The following is a 27,834-nucleotide window of genomic DNA, read 5'->3' on the forward strand; positions in this document are numbered from 1 at the left end:
GATACGTTACAAAAAAAAATACCTGAAAGCAACCTTGTTATTGAATCCTAACTTTATTTATGAACATGTTTTCAGATGTCAGTGTTTGTACCCTAAAAGAATTAAAAAAGAAGGCCAAATAAATAAAGGCGTGTGGTTACGGGAGTTTGGCTGGGAGGTGTTATGAATGCATCCGCAACCTTCAGATTTCCACCTGCTTCGGTCACTGCAGGATTCCTTAGGCAGTGTCAGGTTGACATCACAAGAGGACTGCCAAAACGACTTGCCGCAGTTTTTTCATCAGAAGCCCCAAAATTTTTATAGCAATGGGATCGTGTCCAACCAACAAGATGGCAAAAGTTGCTTTATAAAAAAACCTTTCGAATGTTTATATATAAAACTAGATGTCCCGCGCGGCTTCGCCCGCGTAAATTAGAAATTTTACAGAATCCGTAGGTACATTTTAGATATAGATTTTTTTTAATTATCGCTTGACAAACTCGAGTCTCGATCTAAAAGACTATGAAATGGTATAATATGGTAGTGATGATGATGATGATGATGATGAAGAATGTAATTTGCATAGTAGCATATGCTTTCTGTTCTTAAAACAACGCCGAAACTCCCAAACTTGTATCTATAAAGAATCAGGAATTCTGTCAGCACCTTCCGAACCACGGTATACCAGGTATATCTCGGTGCAAAATCTAACTTGTTGGTAGCATAATATGCTTAGAATACTTCTCACGAAACCGAAGTCACCACACGTTTCCCTATAAGTTTTGAGGAGTTCCCTCGATTACTTATGGATCCTTCATCAGATCACCACTTTTCTGAATATAATACCAAATTGGGATGATACCCTATATACCAAAAGAAAAATTTTGAAAATCGGTTAACAAACGGCGGAGTAATCGTTGAATATAAGAAAACGAACATAACACCTCCCCCATTTTGAAAGTCGGTTAAAATTGTAGCCTATGTGTTATTTATTTAATACTATTGTGTTTATTTATGTACTATGTATTTTGAGACTATGCAATTTTGTCGCGTTCGCGATTCACTTTCACTTTTGTTGAGTTTCAGAACGCGATATTAGGTCCTCCAACGCGCACGCGAATTTGAACTTTATGCAGCGGTAATAAATTACAAATTGACTCTCCATTTTATTTAGAAAACGTTTGTATGGGAAATAGAAAAATGCTGTTTTGAGGATTTTCCCGGCAATTATTCGAATTTTTCTCACCTTTTAAACCTTCCCTAGACCTCCACGAATAATTCAAGACCAAGATAAGATAAATCCGTTCAGCCGTTCTCGAGTTTTAGCGAGACTAACGAACAGCAATTGATTTTTATATATATAGATGTGAAAAAAAATTCCGCAACCTTTGATTTTATGTGTTGTTTTTTCATCTCCCCTTAATATTTTTGGTTTTTAATCAACTTGCACCGGGGGGTTATTAGTTTCAGGCATGTACAAGTTTTTTTTTATGAAATAAGGGGGCAAACGAGCAAACGGGTCACCTGATGGAAAGCAACTTCCGTCGCCCATGGACACTCGCAGCATCAGAAGAGCTGCAGGTGCGTTGCCGGCCTTTTAAGAGGGAATAGGGTAATAGGGGAGGACAGGGATGGGAAGGGAAGGGAATAGGGGAGGGTAGGAAAGGGAATAGGTTAAGGGATTGGGCCTCCGGTAAACTCACTCTCTCGGCGAAACACAGCGCAAGCGCTGTTTCACGCCGGTTTTCTGTGAGAACGTGGTATTTCTCCGGTCGAGCCGACCCATTCGTGCAGAAGCATGGCTCTCCCACGTATATAAGTATGTAAATAAATCAATACAATCTATGATGCTTGCGAGAATTTGTGCTAATACACTTTTATTGCATAATAATATAATATAGGAAATTATTTAACATATAAATTAAATTATATTTAAACTTACAAACAGTAGGGACAATAATTATTTAGTTTAAGAAAATGAAGATAATTGTTTGATTAAATTATATTTTGTAATATATTTCATGATGTACGGTAAGTATTAAAGAAGATGTTTTAATACTCCGACAAAAACATGCAAGAGTTTTCGTCAAAAACAAAACATCATGAAATGTACATATTACAAAATAAAATTTAAGTAAACAACAACAATAAACTTATTTTTCTAGAAATGAATAATTATCCAAACTAAAATATAATATTATTGTCATAAATAATCAAGTATCAAAACTATAATTCCGACTATAGATAAGGTTGCCATACGTAGATTTTTTGAATTTGCCGCCTTTTTCCAGTCTCATATTTCGTTAGCCAGACGAGTCTGGCCAACGAAAGCTAAACCAAGCATTTATTTTGATTGGCAACACTATTCTGCCAGTCGATGGTTTGCGGTTGCACGATTTCATGATCTTCATACTTGGTCATATTGTAATTATTATTTTATACTCTTGTGATCTTTTAATTTTTCATACTAGACATGTTATTTATTTTAATAAATGGTATTTTTATTGAAAATCTTCACGAAGATTCTGATGAGAAACAGGAAAGTTTCCACCATACCATTGTGACCTAATTACCCATCGAATATTCTACTCTCTCGTTAAACTGATTAGACAAAAACACAAATAAAACACAATTATTTTACCTGCACTTTTTCCACTATATTCATTTATTATTATTACAAATTTTAGCTAAAAACACGACCGGTTTCGAAACAATTCTATTAGGCTTAGTTAGCAATATATTTTCTAAGTCAGTATAGGCTATAATTTATGTTAGACTTTTCTTTTATAGGTGCATAATTTTTTACACATTGGAGTAATATAATATCTAGCATCAGCAGAAAATGATCTAAATCTATTTTTCTACTACAAGTGATACCATAAACCTTACGACAGTATATATTATGTCTATGTGTGATACCATATAAATAATTTTTAAATTTGCCGCGGTTCGCTTGGTTCAGCTTTCGTTGGCCAGACTTCTAATTATTGTCCTCAGGAAATAAGGACATAGCATACTCTGTGGTTTTGTCTACGGAAATGTCAACTGACAGATGACAAGTGATAGAACTCAGCTGTAGAATGTCAAAAATTCAAAACAGTGTTTGGTGTTAGTTATTTGAAAATTAACAATTCACAAATTAATACGCTTTTGTATTCAAATAAAGTTTTGTGTACCAGCTAGGGCAAACTATACTTCAACTATAACTATTATTTTTTATATATTTTAAATAACTATTATTTTCCAACATGAATAACTTTCCAGTGCTTTTGTTAGTATTAGTAATATTAAAACAAGTAAGTTGTGAACCTACGCCGATCGTGTTATGGCATGGAATGGGTAAGATAATAAGATTAATTATTACTAATGTATCTGTGTTATATTCATTTTCGACGATATTAATATACCTACGGGTAGAAAAGGATGTAAACATGAACGTAACTGTAATAATTATAAACATTAGAAACTGTTAGATGATCAAACAAAATAATTTTGGTTATTGTCCTCTTAAGATCGTTTTTTATTTATATTAATTATTCTTTCTACCAAACGCATCCTAATGCCTTTGGTTATGCACTTATGCCTAATTCAGAATTTTTTATATTTCATTGTTATATATATGCTACCTATAAATTAAATAAGCATTTTTAATATTTATTTATAGGTGACACCTGCTGTACCCCATTCAGCCTAGGAGTGTTTAAGGATTTTGTGGAAAAGCAAATACCAGGCGTCTATATCAACTCTTTGATGATCGGAAACTCTGTTGTTGAGGATATGGAAAATGGCTTTTTCATGTATGCCAATTCACAGGTAGACTATGCTTGTGCAAAAGTTGCGGAAGACCCAAAACTTAGAAATGGATTTAATGCTATTGGCTTCTCACAAGGAAGTCAATTTCTGTAAGTGTTTAATATTACTTCAAGCCCCATAAGAGCACCGGTGATTGCGACAACAATAGAATACAATAGCATTTCCAAGAATCTGCGATAGAAGGAATATATTATTTATGTAAATACATTTAGATTTTTAGACAATTAAGTCCAGAACTAAGCAGATGAAACATGATTCAATCTAAAACCCTAGACTAGATCTCTAGACCAGCCTTTCCCAAAGTGAGCGATAACACCCCCTGGTGGACGCTGAAGTCCAAAAGTGTGTGGAACCCAGAAAAAAGTGGGAGTGTTATGTAGAGGCTTGGGGATTGTACTGGTGACGGGTGATTTGTAATTTCATTTCATCTGGATGTATTTTAAATTAAATGCATCTATTTCCTCTCATTAGTTTTTGGTTAGAAGAGGAATTATGAAACTTATTTACTTATCTGTAGATTTAGTTATACCCTGTCCCATCCTACTACATAATATTTACTTGCAGCAATTCTTATAAACTATGTTTAAGAATGTAACAATCAAGTTATTTATAGGAGGGCATTAGTCCAACGCTGCGGTCACAAGCTGGGACCGATCAGGAACCTGATAACCCTTGGCGGTCAACACCAGGGAGTGTACGGTCTGCCTCACTGCGGGGCATACCAGCACGCGACTTGCGACTACGTGCGACGACTACTCAATTACGCCGCTTATTATGGGTAGATACAATGTTATTGTTTGTTATTGTCAATCCTTATTTTCTGTCTTTGGTCTCAAAATGAAGCGTCCCATTTACACTCGTTGTACGCGTGCAAGTGAAAAAGATTTTCAAATTACGTAAAACATGTAGAGCGCTTAGGCAAAATGAACAATCTCACCTGGGCAAGAGCGGCAGTTATAAATCCTTAAAAACGTCTCAAATAATTTATAAACACCCCAAATATAATGAGACCGTATACTTAATATTATACTGTCGACTGAGACTGACATGAGAGCCTCAAAAGTAGTTTTTAACAATAATTTCTTTGAGTTTGCTATTTAAATTAAGTTGAGATAGATATTATGTATAGATAGTTATTATTTTTAAAATGAAATTATTTTTGTCTTTTAAAGTAGCTAAAAGCGTACCTAAAATCTAAATGTAGGTAAACAGGCTGGCGTATAATAATACGATACGCTCAGTATCTTCGAGCTACGTAATATTATACATTTAAGTGAAAGCTATAGCTTAATGTAGAAGTAGAGAAAGTATACGCCGTCCGCCGCTGTCTCTAAATTATTATGCATCGGTTTAATTTTTTCTAAACTTATAATAATTTTATTATTATTATAAGTTTCGATTTAAAATTATATAATTATCTCTGTAAAAATAAAAAAAAAAAAACTCGTACACGAAAATCTTGGAGTAGTTTTTATACTTTTAGATTTCCCTCTTTTTTCCAAATCCTGCAATAGATTTTCCTAGGTAGGTCTAAATCTGCAAGAAATTTATATATATATATATATATATATAAATATATATATATATATAAATATATATATATATATATATATATATATATATATATATATATATATATATATATATATATATATATATATATATATATATATATATATATATATATATATATATATATATATATATTTCCACCCCGGAGTTGATATTGCGTCCTACATGGCGGTTTTTACCGATGATATTGCGTCCGACTGACTTGTTGCATCCTGTATACGGACGCAAGATTGACCATCTCTCAAATTCAGCCACAAGTAGTATTAAGGTTAGTACAATGGCTGGGTGAAATATTGGCATGGACGTTGTTTTGTCACCGGAGTGCTTTTCGGCGTATTTCTTAGTTCCGCTATTTGGCGCGCGAATTTTGGAGGTCGCTACTGTGCGCCGTATATCGGTGACGTATATTCGATACTTTGTTTACGTATAACACGCCGATAATGTGGATTCCTGTATATAATAAAGTTTTTATCAATTCTAATGTGTGATTTAATTACGTCCCACAAAACGACATCGTCCCAGAGGAGACGCGTGGGTGACAGAGGCGAGGGGGCGGAGTTCGCACGCGACATGCAAGGGCATGTTTTTGTTTATATTTTTTGCCGGCCAGCGCGGACGTAATGACGCTTGTGGTATAAATATTGTGTAGTGGGGCGAATATTTGAGAGAGACTACATTCATGTCTTCAAAGTTGGGTTCACAACGCCTTCGTAAATTTGATGTAACATTACACATTTCAATGTCTAATTAACTTACAAAAATGCTGCTAAAACTATTTGAAAGTAGAGTTAATATTTCAAAAGTAATTATAAAAAAAAGTACCAAATTATGAAATTTTTGCGTGTCGTTTCGATACTGCCGCTTACAATTTATTATTTATAAAAAAAAATGAGCTAGAAAGGATTAAAAATTTAATGTTAATTTGAAGATAAAGAAGAGAAGAATCCGATACCAACAAATAACAAAAATTATATTTTTAAAATGTTCATAAAATTCGCGTCATTGTCCTGCGCATTGTTTGTTTTGAATGCCTTGCCGATATACTCAACGTGACGGGTTGAAACCTATTTTGCGATAAAATCTGCTGGCTCACTTTATTTGATCGCAGTGCTTTGGTGTGGATAGAGGTCTTCGTTTTATGCTCTCTCTCTCTCTTTGAAATACGTTCTACAAAAATTTCCAAATAAGACGTCATTTACATTTCTCGCTGTGCCAACATTTGTCTGTTTTCACTACTTTTTTTATACCAAGTTATAAAGGCCCGCAACATTTCTAAGTTCTTAATAATTTTCTTTATATCAATACTTAATTATAAACGAATTTAGTGAATTCCTCATTTTCCTGAACGTCTTTTTCCTGAATAGCCCTAAAAACATAATGACGATCATTCAGAATAATGATTAAATTTGTAACTGTATTTCAGGAAAACAGGAACAAATATATCGAATCGATGCAATGTCGATATTACAATTAGGTAGTTATTTGATACATTTTCGAAAAATAGTAGTAGAATAGTAAGAAAAGTAGTAAAAATGTTATCTACACTTCAATATTATAAAGCAGGAGAGGTTGTTTGTTTGTTTGAACGCGTTAATCTCAGGAACTACTAGTCCGATTTGAAAAATTCTTTCAGTGTTAGATAGCCCATTTATCGAGAAAGGCTATAAGCAAATTTTATCATGCTAAGAATAATAGAAGCGAAGAAATAGAGGAAAATGTGGAAAAAACGGAGGGAAATTATTTGAAAGGGCTTATTTGAACGCGCTTATCTCAGGAACTACTGGTCCGATTTGAAAAATTCTTTCAGTGTTAGATTGTCGTGTCAATGGTTGTCGTGATTGATGTAGATCGTTTTTTTTAAAAGAAGTGATTTTAAAAACTATTTTAAAGACAAAATAAAATGGCCTTGGCCGTCGACCCATTTTGTAATACAAAAAAAATGTTTTAATTGTGGTGCAACGACCAAGAATAGTATCAATATTATTACAAATAATTTTGTTCTACCTATGAAACGAAAGAACATAAAATCGCTTTATAAATCTTCATTTTTCTGGTGCAGCATATTTATTTACAAATAAATATGCAATTTACGATCATTATCCTGACGTCCAGTGTCCTGTTTGTTGTTGAACTGTTTATATACTTACCTGTCTAAAAGTATTTTGGATCGATTGTATTAACTACTATGTCCCTACCTACATACCTACGTATATGATTTTCTTTGATAAGTACTTACCTATTGTATATTTTAAACAAAAGCCCATCAGTGAGTGAGTTTAGACTGCGAATTGGGTTGGGACTAATGTATTTTTAAATATCTATACTTACTAATATTGTAGAGACGAAATATTTAATCGTTTGCTTATTACTATTTAACTTACGAGTTACGAGACTACTGAACCAATTTAAATAATTCTTTCGCTATTAGAAAGCCACGGTAATGAGAAAATAGCCCAAAGTGCATCGAAACTCAACGTCAAGTGGTTACCGGGTCATGGGCTAGGCTGTACACTGTACAGTGTTCTGAGATTTTTTTTAAATCTTGACTTTGTTCATTCATAAATCGACACCCTTGACAAGATTTATAGTAACTGTGATGGCATACTTATAATAATAATAATGTACTTTTATTCAGCTCGATAACATAAAAACCTTAATCTAGACAATTACAACATGCAAATTATTTTATTTTCAATGGTTTTTTATATTAGAATGTTAAGATCGCAACCGGCAGCTTAGCTAGGTTACAGTATAACCTGTGTTCAAGCCACCGGACCCTTTCCCAACTACTGATCGCATATCGCTGATTTTACATTTCAGGCAATTAAAATTAGATTACAAATCAAATCAATGTTTAAAATTAATCAAACTTGATACAATAAACGGGGGCGGTGGTTACTCGCGTCCGTAGGAATTACCTTTTACTACCCTACACGTGTCCCCCGGGTGGTGCTAAACGAGTAACAACGCCGAGTCTCAGGCGGCGGATATGATAACCTGACTCCTAGGCAGTAGTGGCCTTGAGGACTAAATACCCTCAAAAAGTCTAGCGCGGAAAGCAACGGGAAACTACCGCGACTATAATCCCAAGAAAACCACCATGATTAAGAACGCCACCAGAGATAATATGATGTCATGCGACCCGACTAACGCTCGGCGCCAGCTTGGTTCCGGGCCGACTGGTGTGAAATTGGCTACCGGCTGCAGTTGGAAACATAACATCTTACTCTAGCAAACTAACACCCAAGGGAAGGGCAATAACAATAGGAACCTGGAATGTCCGTAGACTTTTAAGGCCAGGAAAAATCGAAGTTGTTGAAGCGGAGATGGAGCGCTATAATCTGGCTATACTAGGATTGAGTGAGACCCATGTCAAAGATAACGGATACCACATCACACCTGAAGGAAATATGGTAATCTACTCTGACAGGCAAGACAATAGTTTTAGTGGTGTGGGCTTCATAGTTGCTAGCTGGCTACGAGACAAGGTATTGTCGTATAATACCATCAACAATAGAATTATATCCTTAAAAATTTCAGCCCATCCACACCCAATTAACTTTGTACAGGTCTATGCACCGACCACTGCAGCCACCGAAGAAGAGATGGAGGAATTTTACCACGAGCTAGAATTAACCTGCAAAGCGTTACCAAAGAAGGAATGTACTATCATCCTGGGAGACTTTAATGCTAAGATAGGGCACACTGATAATGATCAACACCTAAGGAATGTTATTGGGGAATACGGCTTAGGAGCCCGCAACAGTCGAGGTGAGATGTTGTTAGAGTTTTGCATTGAAAAAGGACTATTCGTAACTAACACGGCATATAAACAACATCCAAGACGCTTATGGACATGGCGATCGCCAACAGGTCATAAAAATCAGATTGACTTCATATTAATCAGCAGCAGATGGAAGTCGTGCATAACTCTCTCAAAGACTTTTCCGGGTGCAGATTGTGGCAGCGACCATCAGCTGTTAATAGCTCAATACAGAGTCCGCCTCAAAGTAGTTTCAAAGCCTCCACCATCCAAAATATTCTTCTAACACAAGAAGCGAAAGCTTTTGAGGACACACTACAAACTCGACTGGACAGTGAAACGTATTGCCCATTTGACTCAGCCAATACATCATGGAATCAGCTTAAGGCCGCATTAGAAGAGACAACTAGAACAATCACAAATGGACGGAAAGTAAAACACCCTAGATCTGAGTGGATGACCACTTGGGAGGCAATCGCACAAAGAAAGGCTCTAAAGACTGGAGGAATTCGTTCAAAGGAAGAACAACAGCGATACTCTGAACTTGACTCACTAGTACAGCGTCTCTGTAGACATGACAAGAATGCATATATCAATTCTATATGTAGAGATATACAAACACACTCTGATACCCTACATCCAAGAGACATGTTCCAAAAGGTAAAAATTCTCACACGGGAACGAAAATCAAAATCTTGGAACATAGAAGATGAAAAGGGTAACCTGATTTTAGACAAGAACCAAGTGATGACAAGATGGAGGAACTACTGCCAAGACCTGTACAAATATGACGCTGATGAACCTGACACTAGATTAGATTTTATAGATAAAGAACCCGACATCGTTCTCCATGAAGTAGAAGCAGCTATAAATAAGCTAAAAACAAAAGCTTGCGGTGGAGATGGTATACAGGCACAAGTGCTTAAGAGCTTGGGTAAGTGTGGAATCAGAGTAATGCATTCAATATGTCTTAAAGTATGGAGAACAGGACAGTGGCCAGACGATTGGACAGAATCTCTCGTGATACCACTACATAAGAAAGGGTCGACTAAAAAGTGTGGAAATTATCGGACCATCTCACTAATTTCACACGCCAGTAAGATTCTTCTCCATGTTATAAACAACAGATTGGCACACTATATAACTAGACAGATATCCAAAGAGCAGGCGGGATTCGTAAAGGGCAGGGGTACCCGAGAACAAATCCTAAACATCCGTCAGCTGATAGAAAAGAGCAGAGAATTCAATGTCCCAATAGTACTCTGTTTTGTGAATTACGCTAAGGCCTTTGACTGCATCGTCTGGTCCAAAATGCTGGAGGTGATGAGAGAGTTGGGCGTCCCCGATCATCTCATATTTTTGGTACAAAACCTCTATCTGGAAGGTCGATCAAGGGTGCGATTAGACAATGATCTGTCAGAGCCGTTTGCTACAGAGCGTGGTGTCAGACAGGGTTGCATCCTCTCTCCACAGCTGTTCAACCTCGTAGGCGAATATATAATGCGTCGAGTGTTGGAAGATTGGGAGGATGGTATTAAAATTAACGGATACCTTCTCAACAACCTAAGGTTCGCTGACGACACCACGCTTATAAGTACTTGCGAAGTGAAACTTGCTGAACTTCTAGCGCGGCTCGAAAAGATTAGTCGAGACTTTGGCCTCCAAATCAATCGCAATAAAACCAAACTGATGTACGTCGATAAGCTGAACCAAATACAAAAGACATCCTTACTACAAGATCTCCAACCCGTAGAGGAGTTTGTCTACCTGGGATCGTTGATTAGCAACAATGGTAACTGCGAGAGGGAGGTTGTCCGACGGGCTCAATCTGCGGTTGGGCGTTCAGAAAAGATATGGAAGAATAAGAACATCTATCGTAGCACAAAAATAACACTAATGCGTTCCCTAATCTTTTCAATATTTTTATACGCCTCCGAGACATGGACACTAAAAGCACGTACGCGAGCTAATATTGACGCTTTTGAAATGTGGTGCTGGCGTAAAATGCTCGGCATCCCTTGGACCGCACACCGGACCAACACGTCTATACTTCAGCAACTCAAAATTACCACCCGCCTGTCCACGCTTTGTCTACAACGATCACTTGCCTTTTTTGGCCACATAGCCCGCCGGGAGCCTAATAATCTTGAGAGTCTCATACTAGCTGGGCAATTAGAGGGGAAAAGAGGCAGAGGCAGAGTGGCTACACGATGGACAGACGCGATTGTCAAGGCTGCTGACTGCACGTTCCAGGAGGCATTTCATCAGGCCAAAAATAGAGACAAGTGGAGAGCCCTATCCCAAAAAGCAAATTTTGGTGGTCACGTCCCTCAGCCATGAGGATACGACTAGGAAGAAGAAGATACAATAAACAATACAAAAAACGATCGAAACGATCTACATCAATCACGACAACCATGATTGACTATGACTATCACAGCACAGAACGCAACGTCGCGTCGTGTTTGCTTACGCGCGCGCGTTAACCAACTACTTACGAAAAAATTTATTATTATTGTGAACTTGTATTATAATCAAATACCGTCCTCTTTTTGTACAAAACTAATGAACAGAAATAATAGGTACTATTATAGATAATAACCATAATTTAAATTTACAAACAAAGTATATATAATGTTGTGTAATTTTTGTGTAGTTGTGTAATTTTTTGAGATTTTGGACTGTTTTATCTTATTTTTGATAGGTACGTTAATAATTTTTTAAACGTTTTTATTTTTCTTTTCGACGCCTAAAGGGCCTTTTTTTGAAACTTTGTACTGATAGGTATGTCTGATATGTGATTCTTCAGGTTAATATTTTTCTAAGCATTTTTGTTTTATTTTTTTAACGCCTAAACGGCTAATAACGAATTTCAATTTGTTAAATTTTATCAACTTGTCACGTGGGCAGAGCCACGATTGAAAACTAGTATTGCTTACATACACAAGTTAACTATAGTCAATGTCACAGTAAATTAGCCTCTCAACTGGTCGTTCTTAAAATTGTTAATTCCTTAAATTACTTTTATGTTCCTATTTCGGTGTATTTGATTTGTCCGACACTTTGATTATTATGACTATGGGTTTATTATTGTACCTACTTGATTTTAAACAATAAAACTTAAAAATACCTACTACCGAAACAATTGTTTTATTTTGTGTTCATACTTAAGTTCAGAAGAAACACGCTCACATAAATAAAATGATCATATCTATCATAATTATTCTTAATATTTTTTAGTTAGCCTAGCGGACTTACCTAATTATAATTTAAAATTTAATTAATCTATGTAATATAGGGATAACTTGTTTTTAATGTCTGTTATGTACTCCAAGTTATAGAAATAAGTATTTCATTTTAATCGACTTCATAAAGAGGGATGATTCTCTATTTATACATACATATCGTCACTCCTGTCCCTCATTGGGGTAGACAGAGACCACATCACGCAATGAATTTATTGGGATCTATTATATAGGTACCTATGTATGTATCGATATAACATATAAGGTTAGGAGGAAGCAACAAACTCAACAGTTTATGGCGTACATAAAAAAATTATATACGGTACCGATATAATCTCAAATATAGTAAGGAGTCATTTAATTAGTAGAATGCATGGAATTAATATAGTACAATATACGGTATCAATATAACCATACATTTAAATGGATGTAGGAAAAACGATTAAATGCATGGAACGAATACAAAAATATACAATGTGTCACATGATTTCCATCGAGAACGGAAGCAAAAAACCAGCGAGAATTATTTGAAATTGAATATCTAATTTTCGTACGTAAACAAAATTTCTCGTCGACAATAGAATTCACATGATAGCAATGTAACTATATTCGCACGAATAACAATTAAAAAGTCATTGGGAATGGTAGACGCCATAGGGTTCGACTTTGAAAAGACGCAACAAGTCTTCGGCGATTTAAATATATATATATATATATATATATATATATATATATATATATATATATATATATATATATATATATTAAATCGCCGAAGACTTGTTGCGTCTTTTCAAAGTCGAACCCTATGGCGTCTACCATTTCCAATGACTTTTTAATTGTTATTCGTGCGAATATAGTTACATTGCTGTCATGTGAATTCTATTGTCGACGAGAAATTTTGTTTACGTACGAAAATTAGATATTCAATTTGAAATAATTCTCGCTGGTTTTTTGCGTCCGTTCGCGATGGAAATCATGTGACACATTGTATATTTTTGTATTACTTCCATGCATTTAATCGTTTTTCCTACATCCATTTAAATGTATGGATATATTGATACCGTATATTGTACTATATTAATTCCATGCATTCTACTAATTAAATGACTCCTTACTATATTTGAGATTATATCGGTACCGTATATTATTTTTTTATGTACGCCATAAACTGTTGAGTTTGTTGCTTCCTCCTAACCTTATATGTTATATCGATACATACATAGGTACCTATATAATAGATCCCAATAAATTCATTGCGTGATGTGGTCTCTGTCTACCCCAATGAGGGACAGGAGTGACGATATGTATGTATAAATAGAGAAACATCCCTCTTTATGAAGTCGATTAAAATGAAATACTTATTTCTATAACTTGGAGTACATAACAGACATTAAAAACAAGTTATCCCTATATTACATAGATTAATTAAATTTTAAATTATAATTAGGTAAGTCCGCTAGGCTAACTAAAAAATATTAAGAATAATTATGATAGATATGATCATTTTATTTATGTGAGCGTGTTTCTTCTGAACTTAAGTATGAACACAAAATAAAACAATTGTTTCGGTAGTAGGTATTTTTAAGTTTTATTGTTTAAAATCAAGTAGGTACAATAATAAACCCATAGTCATAATAATCAAAGTGTCGGACAAATCAAATACACCGAAATAGGAACATAAAAGTAATTTAAGAAATTAACAATTTTAAGAACGACCAGTTGAGAGGCTAATTTACTGTGACATTGACTATAGTTTACTTGTGTATGTAAGCAATACTAGTTTTCAATCGTGGCTCTGCCCACGTGACAAGTTGATAAAATTTAACAAATTGAAATTCGTTATTAGCCGTTTAGGCGTTAAAAAAATAAAACAAAAATGCTTAGAAAAATATTAACCTGAAGAATCACATATCAGACATACCTATCAGTACAAAGTCTCAAAAAAAGGCCCTTTAGGCGTCGAAAAGAAAAATAAAAACGTTTAAAAAATTATTAACGTACCTATCAAAAATAAGATAAAACAGTCCAAAATCTCAAAAAATTACACAACTACACAAAAATTACACAACAATATATATACTTTGTTTGTAAATTTAAATTATGGTTATTATCTATAATAGTACCTATTATTTCTGTTTATTTGTTTTGTACAAAAAGAGGACGGTATTTGATTATAATACAAGTTCACAATAATAATAAATTTTTTCGTAAGTAGTTGGTTAACGCGCGCGCGTAAGCAAACACGACGCGACGTTGCGTTCTGTGCTGTGATAGTCATAGTCAATCATGGTTGTCGTGATTGATGTAGATCGTTTCGATCGTTTTTTGTATTGTTTATTGTATCTTCTTCTTCCTAGTCGTATCCTCATGGCTGAGGGACGTGACCACCAAAATTTGCTTTTTGGGATAGGGCTCTCCACTTGTCTCTATTTTTGGCCTGATGAAATGCCTCCTGGAACGTGCAGTCAGCAGCCTTGACAATCGCGTCTGTCCATCGTGTAGCCACTCTGCCTCTGCCTCTTTTCCCCTCTAATTGCCCAGCTAGTATGAGACTCTCAAGATTATTAGGCTCCCGGCGGGCTATGTGGCCAAAAAAGGCAAGTGATCGTTGTAGACAAAGCGTGGACAGGCGGGTGGTAATTTTGAGTTGCTGAAGTATAGACGTGTTGGTCCGGTGTGCGGTCCAAGGGATGCCGAGCATTTTACGCCAGCACCACATTTCAAAAGCGTCAATCTTAGCTCGAGTACGTGCTTTTAGTGTCCATGTCTCGGAGGCATATAAAAATATTGAAAAGATTAGGGAACGCATTAGTGTTATTTTTGTGCTACGATAGATGTTCTTATTCTTCCATATCTTTTCTGAGCGCCCAACCGCAGATTTAGCCATCTGAGCCCGTCGGACAACCTCCCTCTCGCAGTTACCATTGTTGCTAATCAACGATCCCAGGTAGACAAACTCCTCTACGGGTTGGAGATCTTGTAGTAAGGATGTCTTTTGTATTTGGTTCAGCTTATCGACGTACATCAGTTTGGTTTTATTGCGATTGATTTGGAGGCCAAAGTCTCGACTAATCTTTTCGAGCCGCGCTAGAAGTTCAGCAAGTTTCACTTCGCAAGTACTTATAAGCGTGGTGTCGTCAGCGAACCTTAGGTTGTTGAGAAGGTATCCGTTAATTTTAATACCATCCTCCCAATCTTCCAACACTCGACGCATTATATATTCGCCTACAAGGTTGAACAGCTGTGGAGAGAGGATGCAACCCTGTCTGACACCACGCTCTGTAGCAAACGGCTCTGACAGATCATTGTCTAATCGCACCCTTGATCGACCTTCCAGATAGAGGTTTTGTACGAAAAATATGAGATGATCGGGGACGCCCAACTCTCTCATCACCTCCAGCATTTTGGACCAGACGATGCAGTCAAAGGCCTTAGCGTAATTCACAAAACAGAGTACTATTGGGACATTGAATTCTCTGCTCTTTTCTATCAGCTGACGGATGTTTAGGATTTGTTCTCGGGTACCCCTGCCCTTTACGAATCCCGCCTGCTCTTTGGATATCTGTCTAGTTATATAGTGTGCCAATCTGTTGTTTATAACATGGGGAAGAATCTTACTGGCGTGTGAAATTAGTGAGATGGTCCGATAATTTCCACACTTTTTAGTCGACCCTTTCTTATGTAGTGGTATCACGAGAGATTCTGTCCAATCGTCTGGCCACTCCTGTTCTCCATACTTTAAGACATATTGAATGCATTACTCTGATTCCACATTTACCCAAGCTCTTAAGCACTTGTGCCTGTATACCATCTCCACCGCAAGCTTTTGTTTTTAGCTTATTTATAGCTGCTTCTACTTCATGGAGAACGATGTCGGGTTCTTTATCTGTAAAATCTAATCTAGTGTCAGGTTCATCAGCGTCATATTTGTACAGGTCTTGGCAGTAGTTCCTCCATCTTGTCATCACTTGGTTCTTGTCTAAAATCAGGTTACCCTTTTCATCTTCTATGTTCCAAGATTTTGATTTTCGTTCCCGTGTGAGAATTTTTACCTTTTGGAACATGTCTCTTGGATGTAGGGTATCAGAGTGTGTTTGTATATCTCTACATATAGAATTGATATATGCATTCTTGTCATGTCTACAGAGACGCTGTACTAGTGAGTCAAGTTCAGAGTATCGCTGTTGTTCTTCCTTTGAACGAATTCCTCCAGTCTTTAGAGCCTTTCTTTGTCCGATTGCCTCCCAAGTGGTCATCCACTCAGATCTAGGGTGTTTTACTTTCCGTCCATTTGTGATTGTTCTAGTTGTCTCTTCTAATGCGGCCTTAAGCTGATTCCATGATGTATTGGCTGAGTCAAATGGGCAATACGTTTCACTGTCCAGTCGAGTTTGTAGTGTGTCCTCAAAAGCTTTCGCTTCTTGTGTTAGAAGAATATTTTTGGATGGTGGAGGCTTTGAAACTACTTTGAGGCGGACTCTGTATTGAGCTATTAACAGCTGATGGTCGCTGCCACAATCTGCACCCGGAAAAGTCTTTGAGAGAGTTATGCACGACTTCCATCTGCTGCTGATTAATATGAAGTCAATCTGATTTTTATGACCTGTTGGCGATCGCCATGTCCATAAGCGTCTTGGATGTTGTTTATATGCCGTGTTAGTTACGAATAGTCCTTTTTCAATGCAAAACTCTAACAACATCTCACCTCGACTGTTGCGGGCTCCTAAGCCGTATTCCCCAATAACATTCCTTAGGTGTTGATCATTATCAGTGTGCCCTATCTTAGCATTAAAGTCTCCCAGGATGATAGTACATTCCTTCTTTGGTAACGCTTTGCAGGTTAATTCTAGCTCGTGGTAAAATTCCTCCATCTCTTCTTCGGTGGCTGCAGTGGTCGGCGCATAGACCTGTACAAAGTTAATTGGGTGTGGATGGGCTGAAATTTTTAAGGATATAATTCTATTGTTGATGGTATTATACCCCAATACCTTGTCTCGTAGCCAGCTAGCAACTATGAAGCCCACACCACTAAAACTATTGTCTTGCCTGTCAGAGTAGATTACCATATTTCCTTCAGGTGTGATGTGGTATCCGTTATCTTCGACATGGGTCTCACTCAATCCTAGTATAGCCAGATTATAGCGCTCCATCTCCGCTTCAACAACTTCGATTTTTCCTGGCCTTAAAAGTCCACGGACATTCCAGGTTCCTATTGTTATTGCCCTTCCCTTGGGTGTTAGTTTGCTAGAGTAAGATGTTATGTTTCCAACTGCAGCCGGTAGCCAATTTCACACCAGTCGGCCCGGAACCAAGCTGGCGCCGAGCGTTAGTCGGGTCGCATGACATCATATTATATCTGGTGGCGTTCTTAATCATGGTGGTTTTCTTGGGATTATAGTCGCGGTAGTTTCCCGTTGCTTTCCGCGCTAGACTTTTTGAGGGTATTTAGTCCTCAAGGCCACTACTGCCTAGGAGTCAGGTTATCATATCCGCCGCCTGAGACTCGGCGTTGTTACTCGTTTAGCACCACCCGGGGGACACGTGTAGGGTAGTAAAAGGTAATTCCTACGGACGCGAGTAACCACCGCCCCCGTTTATTGTATCAAGTTTGATTAATTTTAAACATTGATTTGATTTGTAATCTAATTTTAATTGCCTGAAATGTAAAATCAGCGATATGCGATCAGTAGTTGGGAAAGGGTCCGGTGGCTTTAACACAGGTTATACTGTAACCTAGCTAAGCTGCCGGTTGCGATCTTAACATTCTAATATAAAAAACCATTGAAAATAAAATAATTTGCATGTTGTAATTGTCTATATTAAGGTTTTTATGTTATCGAGCTGAATAAAAGTACATTATTATTATTATAAGTATGCCATCACAGTTACTATAAATCTTGTCAAGGGTGTCGATTTATGAATGAACAAAGTCAAGATTTAAAAAAAATCTCAGAACACTGTACAGTGTACAACCTAGCCCATGACCCGGTAACCACTTGACGTTGAGTTTCGATGCACTTTGGGCTATTTTCTCATTACCGTGGCTTTCTAATAGCGAAAGAATTATTTAAATTGGTTCAGTACTCTCGTAACTCGTAAGTTAAATAGTAATAAGCAAACGATTAAATATTTCGTCTCTACAATATTAGTAAGTATAGATATTTAAAAATACATTAGTCCCAACCCAATTCGCAGTCTAAACTCACTCACTGATGGGCTTTTGTTTAAAATATACAATAGGTAAGTACTTATCAAAGAAAATCATATACGTAGGTATGTAGGTAGGGATATAGTAGTTAATACAATCGATCCAAAATACTTTTAGACAGGTAAGTATATAAACAGTTCAACAACAAACAGGACACTGGACGTCAGGATAATGATCGTAAATTGCATATTTATTTGTAAATAAATATGCTGCACCAGAAAAATGAAGATTTATAAAGCGATTTTATGTTCTTTCGTTTCATAGGTAGAACAAAATTATTTGTAATAATATTGATATTATTCTTGGTCGTTGCACCACAGTTAAAACATTTTTTTTGTATTACAAAATGGGTCGACGGCCAAGGCCATTTTATTTTGTCTTTAAAATAGTTTTTAAAATCACTTCTTTTAAAAAAAAAACGATCTACATCAATCACGACAACCGTTGACACGACAATCTAACACTGAAAGAATTTTTCAAATCGGACCAGTAGTTCCTGAGATAAGCGCGTTCAAATAAGCCCTTTCAAATAATTTCCCTCCGTTTTTTCCACATTTTCCTCTATTTTTTCGCTTCTATTATTCTTAGCGTGATAAAATATTGCTTATAGCCTTCCTCGATAAATGGGCTATCTAACATTGAAAGAATTTTTCAAATCGGACTAGTAGTTCCTGAGATTAACGCGTTCAAACAAACAAACAACCTCTCCTGCTTTATAATATTGAAGTGTAGATAACATTTTTACTACTTTTCTTACTATTCTACTACTATTTTTCGAAAATGTGTCAAATAACTACCTAATTGTAATATCGACATTGCATCGATTCGATATATTTGTTCCTGTTTTCCTGAAATACAGTTACAGATTTAATCATTATTCTGAATGATCGTCATTATGTTTTTAGGGCTATTCAGGAAAAAGACGTTCAGGAAAATGAGGAATTCACTAAATTCGTTTATAATTAAGTATTGATATAAAGAAAATTATTAAGAACTTAGAAATGTTGCGGGCCTTTATAACTTGGTATAAAAAAAGTAGTGAAAAACAGACAAATGTTGGCACAGTCGAGAAATGTAAATGACGTCTTATTTGGAAATTTTTGTAGAACGTATTTCAAAGAGAGAGAGAGCATAAAACGAAGACCTCTATCCACACCAAAGCACTGCGATCAAATAAAGTGAGCCAGCAGATTTTATCGCAAAATAGGTTTCAACCCGTCACGTTGAGTATATCGGCAAGGCATTCAAAACAAACAATGCGCAGGACAATGACGCGAATTTTATGAACATTTTAAAAATATAATTTTTAGTTATTTAATGTAAGTTGATGTGTTATTTGTTGGTATCGGATTCTTCTCTTCTTTATCTTCAAATTAACATTAAATTTTTAATCCTTTCTAGCTCATTTTTTTTATAAATAATAAATTGTAAGCGGCAGTATCGAAACGACACGCAAAAATTTCATAATTTGGTACTTTTTTTTATAATAACTTTTGAAATATTAACTCTACTTTCAAATAGTTTTAGCAGCATTTTTGTAAGTTAATTAGACATTGAAATGTGTAATGTTACATCAAATTTACGAAGGCGTTGTGAACCCAACTTTGAAGACATGAATTTAGTCTCTCTCAAATATTCGCCCCACTACACAATATTTATACCACAAGCGTCATTACGTCCGCGCTGGCCGGCAAAAAATATAAACAAAAACATGCCCTTGCATGTCGCGTGCGAACTCCGCCCCCTCGCCTCTGTCACCCCCGCGCCTCCTCTGGGACGATGTCGTTTTGTGGGACGTAATTAAATCACACATTAGAATTGATAAAAACTTTATTATATACAGGAATCCACATTATCGGCGTGTTATACGTAAACAAAGTATCGAATATACGCCACCGATATACGGCGCACAGTAGCGACCTCCAAAATTCGCGCGCCAAATAGCGGAACTAAGAAATACGCCGAAAAGCACTCCGGTGACAAAACAACGTCCATGCCAATATTTCACCCAGCCATTGTACTAACCTTAACACTACTTCTGGCTGAATTTGAGAGATGGTCAATCTTGCGTCCGTATACAGGATGCAACAAGTCAGTCGGACGCAATATCATCGGTAAAAACCGCCATGTAGGACGCAATATCAACTCTGGGATAGAAATATATATATATATATATATATATATATATATAATATTAGGGACTTTACGGAAACCGTGCATTTTCCTATAAAAATTGCTCCAATTGTTCTTAATTTCTAATATTTCCCCCGTTTTTCCCACATTTTCCTGAGTTTCTTCGGTCGTATTAGTCTTGCATAGTAGCATATGCTTTCCGTTCTTAAAACAACACCGAAACTCCCAAACATGTATCTATAAAGAACCAGGAGTTCTCTCAGCACCTTCCGAACCACGGTATACCAGGTATACCGCAAAATCTTACTTGTTGGTAGCATATGCTTAGAATACTTCTCACGAAACCGAAGTCACCACATGTTTCCCTATAAATTTTGAGGAGTTCCCTCGATTACTTATGGATACTTCATAGGATCACCACTTTTGTGAATATAATACCAAATTGGGATGATACCTTATATACCGAAAGAAAAATTTTGAAAATCGGTTAACAAACGGCGGAGTAATCGTTGAACATAAGAAAACGAACATAACACCTCCCCCATTTTGAAAGTCGGTTAAAATTGTAGCATATGTATTATTCTGATGTATAAACTATATTATTGTAAAGTTTCATTAAAATCCGTACAGTAGTTTTTGCGTGAAAGAGTAACAAACATCCATACATCCACACATCCATACATCCAAACAAACTTTCGCCTTTTAAATAATATTATTAGAATATATACTCGTAATATATATAGATATGAATCCTATTTATTATATACTTACTACTAAAATATGCTTGAAATTGCCTAAAATCTTTACGGATTTTACATTTCGTGAAGGTATTTATTATGTGATCCAACATACCTACTATGCTAACAACACTAACCGAGCAATGATTGTCGAAGTGGTCGCTAAGGTTATCGCTCTGTGGACACAATTTATCTCACTTTGTTTACTTACCGCGAATATACAGAGAATAACAAGTAGCTGTATTCAAGTAGTCCGTTCTAGGTTATTTTAAGCTAATGCCATAAGCACATATATATATATATATATATATATATATATGCACATAAGCATAAATAAGTGGCGATAAAAATAATTTGTATAGTCTATGGATAATGGGTAACTCTTAAAAGTGGCCATATATTATAACATTTAAATACTAAAAATAACAGGTAGCTGCCAGTAAATCTATGAGTTTTAAAGTAACCGTTAAATATCACAGATTAATAAATAACTACGTTAGTTAGGACAAGGTTTTAGCATAATAGCAAAGAGTAATAGCACAAAATATAATAATAGAAAAGGCACAGTGGACTGCGTAGCACTTTAGAAAAAGTCGATTCACATTGCAACTGTAGTAAATAAAGTTCAGTTTGGAAATTACTTATTTAAAAATGCATTCCATTGCACGCGCCACGGTGTAATGTGAACTGACCCTAAGGACCAATTTCACCAAAGTTAATGCTCGATTTGAACTATGCTACCTTTTTCGTTTTTCATACAAATGAAAGAGAAGACATGACATTTTAATAAGCTGTTAACGATGGCGTTGACATTGGTGAAATCAGGCCTAAGTTTCACATGATATCGTTACTTTATATGAATAGGATTAGACAAAGAGCAATTTTAGACAAAGATGACCTAGAGGAAACGTTTATGGAAGCAATAAGGAAAAAGACACAAATCTGTTGATGCAATCCTAATTCTTTATGCTTCTATGACGTGGCAAAATATACACAAAAAAAAACGAGGTAAAATGAGGTGCGACAACTGACAAGGCGACGCGATGCCAAACTCTAATGGCTGACCCTCACTCAAAATTATTTGACACATTATAGTAGCATGGTGTGGCAGAGCGCGCCTACCCGGCAACTGGCAAGTGCGCTATATATAGTTATGATTCCATACTACTGGTTGGAAATCTTCAATCAGCAGTATGGAATTAAATGCACAATATAGCTGCGCACTTGCCGGGGTGACGCGCTTTGCCACACTCACTAGTCTGGCTGGTTTTATCATTAAGCGTTTCGCAGCGCCGTTGAAGCGCGCGTGTTGGAAGCTGTAACAAACGTATGGACGAACGGCGCTGCTCAAGCGCACTTTAAAACGCTACCACTACCACCATACATCTTCGAACGCGCGGCGCTCCAACGGCGCTGCCGAAACGCTTAACGATGAAACCAGCCTAAATAACATTTTGTTTTGCTTATAATATGCATCGCCGCTTCGCGCTTTTTTTCGTTTCAGTGTGACCCTTACTCCTAGCCTAGCTACCTACAAATTCATAGGACATAATAATATCCTGTTACAGTTGGGTGCAAAAATCCCTAGTCCAAGCGACCTACTGGCATGATCCTCTCGACGAAGTCACCTACAAGAGATACAGCGAGTTCATAGCCGACATCAACAACGAGAGGGAAGTCAACGTGACATATGTCACCAACCTGAAGAGTATAGACCATTTCGTAATGGTGAAGTTTGACAATGACAGCATGGTTCAGCCGCGCGAGACGGAGTGGTTCGGTTTCTACGCTCCCGGACAAGCCACGAAGGTGCTTGGGTTGAGAGACACGGAGCTTTATATTAAGGTTTGTGTTTTTGGTATTTATGGAGACCGAACTTTTCTTCTTTCTTTTTTAAGGCGAGACCACAATAAGCGACACTACGCTGCAGCTGTGCGAGTAGCGACGTGACACTTCACCTTCCATAGAACTGACGTTCTGTGTCGCGTAGCGCCCATAAAGTTTATACATAATATATACCTATCGGAATAGAGCAACAATCTCGAGCTGTCAAGCGAAACGGGAATTGATTTACACCTGGGTATAAAATATGTGTACGTATACACTTACACAAGCATCTTTCTTAGATATCAAATAGGGATGATGACAAGGTCAAAGATTAGCGAATTTTGTTAATAAAATAAAAAAATCACGGTAAAAAATAAGTGTTCCCAAAATTTCAGCTTGTATTTTTTTTGTTATGTGCCTTCAAAGTTGTGGATATTCAAGTCGAATTTTTTTTCAATTAAATTTCTTAATATTTGTATACAATTCGATAACTTATCCAATTAAAAGCAACTTTTGTTATGAAACCACTTTCATAAACGCAATATTTAATATACCTGTCGAACAAAGTTGTCTCCCGATGCGTACAAACTACGAAAGACTGACGTCATACTTTCGTAGCACTTTGTATGGAGCATTTCGGGAGGGTCTTTTTTATGAATCTTGGTGAATTTTTAAGCTATCAGAGTCATTCTTTCAACGATGTTTCTATTTTTTAAGTGTCTTTCAATTACCGATAAGAAAAAAAATAGTCATCATGCCTGCCGATAAGTGCCGACTGGACGTCAAAAAAAGAGTCCTGCTGTCATGTATCACACCGCCGTGTTACTGATAGTGACATCTCGCTTGCTCAGGCCTTTGTTTCTCTATTCTAGATATATTAACTGTATGGAAGCGCCGCGCCGCTGCCACGTACTTAGGGCATCAAAACCCGGACCCAATTTTCAAAACCCGGGTACCCGGGTTTTTCGGGTTTTTTCGGGTTTTCTTAAAATTCAAGGATTAACGAAGCGAAAATACTTTAAATATGATTTGCAGCGATTGCCAACACCTTTCCATTAAAATACTATTTAAATACCATAGTGTGCGGTCACATACTTTTAAAATAGCGACTATTTATCTCTCCTATTATATATATTGGATCTTATCAAACAAGCTTCATCTCCAAATTACATAATTATATTATTAAATGTATTTGTATTTTATGAAATATATAAAAATCTACCAAGAATTTTTGAAGACAGTAAATGGAAGAATAACCTTTAAATATTATAAAACGTATGCCAACAAATCTTTATTTAATCTTTTACATTTTTATTGCTGATTGTTACGTTATTAATAATTATTTGGTCTTAATTAATGATATACCTGTAATTAAATTTTTGTGCCTAGTTTTTACTTGAAATTGGCTTTTGTCTGCCTTGCTACGGTATGAAGCCGAATATTCTTTGCAATTTAAGGTAACTTTACTGTTATCCAACAAACTGGAAAATCTTACATTACTGAAAAATCTTACATTACACTACACCTCAAAGCTTTTGTAGTCATTAGTTCTAGTCACAATAGACAAAATTCATGTCAGATTACCATATAATTGATTAGACCAGACCATAATATTATGGCAAATGCGGAATGTTGCTTTTAATGAATTTGGAAGATTAACCATGGTGGCATGCTGTTACACACAATAAATTGTCTCTGGCGCTGGTGCTGATAAAAACTCTGCTTCTTATATTTCATCTCGATTCACTAAAATCACGTGTTTTAATAATTCCGCAGTGAGTATGACATCCACGCCCGGCTAAAGGAAGTCACCATTCGTCTTATTATGTGTTACCAACATCAGTCTCTCAACCAATAAAAAGCAATCTGCCGCATTTGTCAGACCGCAATACAATAATATGGATTCAAAATATACTTGATGTAAACTCCTCGGCATGGTTTTCTCAGTTTCTAGGGGCTGGTTGCTCTCCTGGAACCTTTTGTCTGATTGCATTGTCTTAATACTGTCGCTTTTTGTTATGTTGTGAATATAACAAATAATGACAAAAAGCATAACGACAAACAAAAACCTTTAAGTGTTTTTAGTAAGTTAGACGACTGAAAATAATGACTTTAAATTGCAAAGAAGACTGGGTGTCATACCGCAGCAGGACACAATAAATATTTTTTTTGTAAAAATACTGTATGCAGCCAAACATCGATCAGTAAATTATTACTATTAATTTGACAATCAGCAATAAAAATATCTCATTCGAATAACATTTTAAGTTTATGAAACGAAATAAAGATTTATTGACTTATCATTGATTTTTTGTAACTGTAGATACCTGTGATTGCTTTATAAACGATAAAATTCGGAAAAGTGTTTTAATAATATGTTTTGTAATGTGGTGTAATGTGGTGTAATGTGTTTAGATGTCGAATAAACGTTTATTATTATTATTATTTATTAAATATTAAAAAATATGCTATCATTGTTCCATACACTGTCTTCAAAAATTCCTGACAGGTTTTTAGATATTCCAAATATACAAACATCCCGAAGACTTTGTTGATGGGTGCATTTTATCACCAACGGTTCATACAAGTTTCAACGTTTTGTCACCTAGTGGCTGACTTGCCCATCATCAAAAGTCTACGGTACTTTCAGCAGACTTAGAAGTTAGAACACTTTGTCTGTCTGGCTATCCACACTTTATTTTGTAAGCCTTTGATCACATAATAAACAAAACTGTAGTCAATCACTGAATGTTGATTGAAAACAATAAAATAAGTTTAACAAGTCTTGGCTTCTATGAAATTTGAAAACTTTTTGCGAAGGATATATTATTTGAATAGACTTGGCTGTTTTACATTGAATAGTTTTCATTTTTTTTTTCATTTATTTCATACCATTTTACATTATCAGACTTAGTTTCTACTTTGGGTCCTACACTAGGCACAGCCTGTTTTGGTAGGTTTTTTTTAAATATTATGTATTATTAATTATTATTAATAAATATTTTTATGACAATTGGTCTTTAATGCTCCTAAAACGAAACTTTTCCTTAAAAATATTATATTTTATTTAATTATGACCAATATAAGTAATTATACCTATACAATATGTTATAGAAATAAATTATTTGTATGTTAGTTAGTTATAAATACCATTAAATCAGGTCTGGCCTTTAATAATTATCAAAAAAACGAAAAACCCGAAAAGCTCGAAAAACCCGGGTTCCATTTTTGAAACCCGGGTTTTTTCATGATCCCAAACCCGGGTTTTCCCGGGTTTTCGGGTTTCGGGAAAACCCGGTCTCGATGCCCTACACGTACATGCGACTTTATGCAAAGAATACACGCTAAGTCGTAGTATTAAATGTTAATTAATGCGGTCTCACTTTTAATCAGTGCGATTATTATTAGAGCGAAGTTACATTACCATTTACCACACATTTGTCAGTTTCTAAAAAATCCTACCACAAAAATCTATCTTTCCAGGATCGTCTGGGTCTGAAAGCCATGGACAAGGCCGGCAAGCTGGTGTTCCTCTCGCAGCCTGGAGACCATCTGCGCTTCGACCGTCAGTGGTTCATTGACGTCATACTCAAACCTTATCTACTGAATTAAGGGAAGAATGTGTTTTTGGAAAGAAGATTTTCAAGGTTGGCTTTATTGAGTTTTCTCAGTTTGTTTTATGTTCAACGAAAAAATAGCTTTTGAGGTAAAAAGTACATACAATAATCAGATCATTATAGTCGAAATTTCCCAGTCCTTTTCTTTATCTAAGTACAGACTTTTTCCATTACGTTTCTGTCAAAATAGTAACACAAAAACGTTATCGACTTTCAATCGTATGTCCAAGTGATTAAGGGTTAATTTCGTTTGCTGTCATAAAGTGCTAATAAGTAATATCTGATAAGTAACAGAAATCTGATTAATGATCTGAGTGGTAATGATTAAGAGATCTGATTAAGAGACCTAGTGATATAAGAGGCTATTAATGCTGAGCATATAAAAATGAAACTCTAGAATCTAGATAGATCAGCGTAGTATGAATATTTTTTTATTGATTAACTATGATCCAAACCAGAAGGCAAGTTACTCACAAAGTATAGAATTTGTATCTTTCCTATCAAGAGGCTAGCCTCATTATTCGGACCATAATTTAAGAACAACCAACAAATATTATTTACAATAATATGTAATAATTAATCATAGATGCATAGTAATAAGAAATACCTGCTCCTAAACATCTTAAATAAAGTTAGAAACGTCTAGGGATTTAGAAATTTTTAGAATATATTGAGGCTAAACAGAGTTACATTTATAATAATATGTACAAGATTATAAATTATAATGTAAACGAATTTATATTTACTTACTAGTTATTAAATGTATTGTGATAACATAACTTGGTATTATTTTAAACTAACTGTTGCCCGCAACTTCGTCCGCGTGAATGTATTATATATGTTATTAAAATCGAGTTTTAGAAAATTGAATCTATCTACGACTACACCTATCTACGACTATTTTATTTAGAATAAGAATAAGAATAAAGAATAAATA

General features: G+C 35.8%; 1 protein-coding gene across 3 annotated transcripts in view; it reads left to right on the forward strand.

The window, feature by feature from the left end:
* LOC121738880 (palmitoyl-protein thioesterase 1) overlaps positions 1–27,834 on the forward strand; it is a 47,732-nt gene that overhangs the window by 11,920 nt on the left and 7,978 nt on the right. Inside the window, exons 2-6 of one of the 3 annotated variants that reach the window (XM_042131146.1) lie at positions 3,256–3,318; positions 3,644–3,881; positions 4,406–4,570; positions 23,022–23,298; positions 26,764–27,673. In XM_042131146.1, coding sequence (XP_041987080.1) covers positions 3,315–3,318; positions 3,644–3,881; positions 4,406–4,570; positions 23,022–23,298; positions 26,764–26,892 — 813 coding nt within the window. In that variant the 5' untranslated portion in view covers positions 3,256–3,314 and the 3' untranslated portion in view covers positions 26,893–27,673. Of the gene's footprint in view, positions 1–3,100; positions 3,319–3,643; positions 3,882–4,405; positions 4,571–23,021; positions 23,299–26,763; positions 27,674–27,834 lie in introns of those variants that run through there. The other 2 variants (XM_042131145.1, XM_042131144.1) reach the window with 2 other exon arrangements.

This window comes from Aricia agestis, chromosome Z, assembly GCF_905147365.1.
Source record: "Aricia agestis chromosome Z, ilAriAges1.1, whole genome shotgun sequence".
Classification (NCBI taxonomy): Eukaryota; Metazoa; Arthropoda; class Insecta; order Lepidoptera; family Lycaenidae; genus Aricia; species Aricia agestis.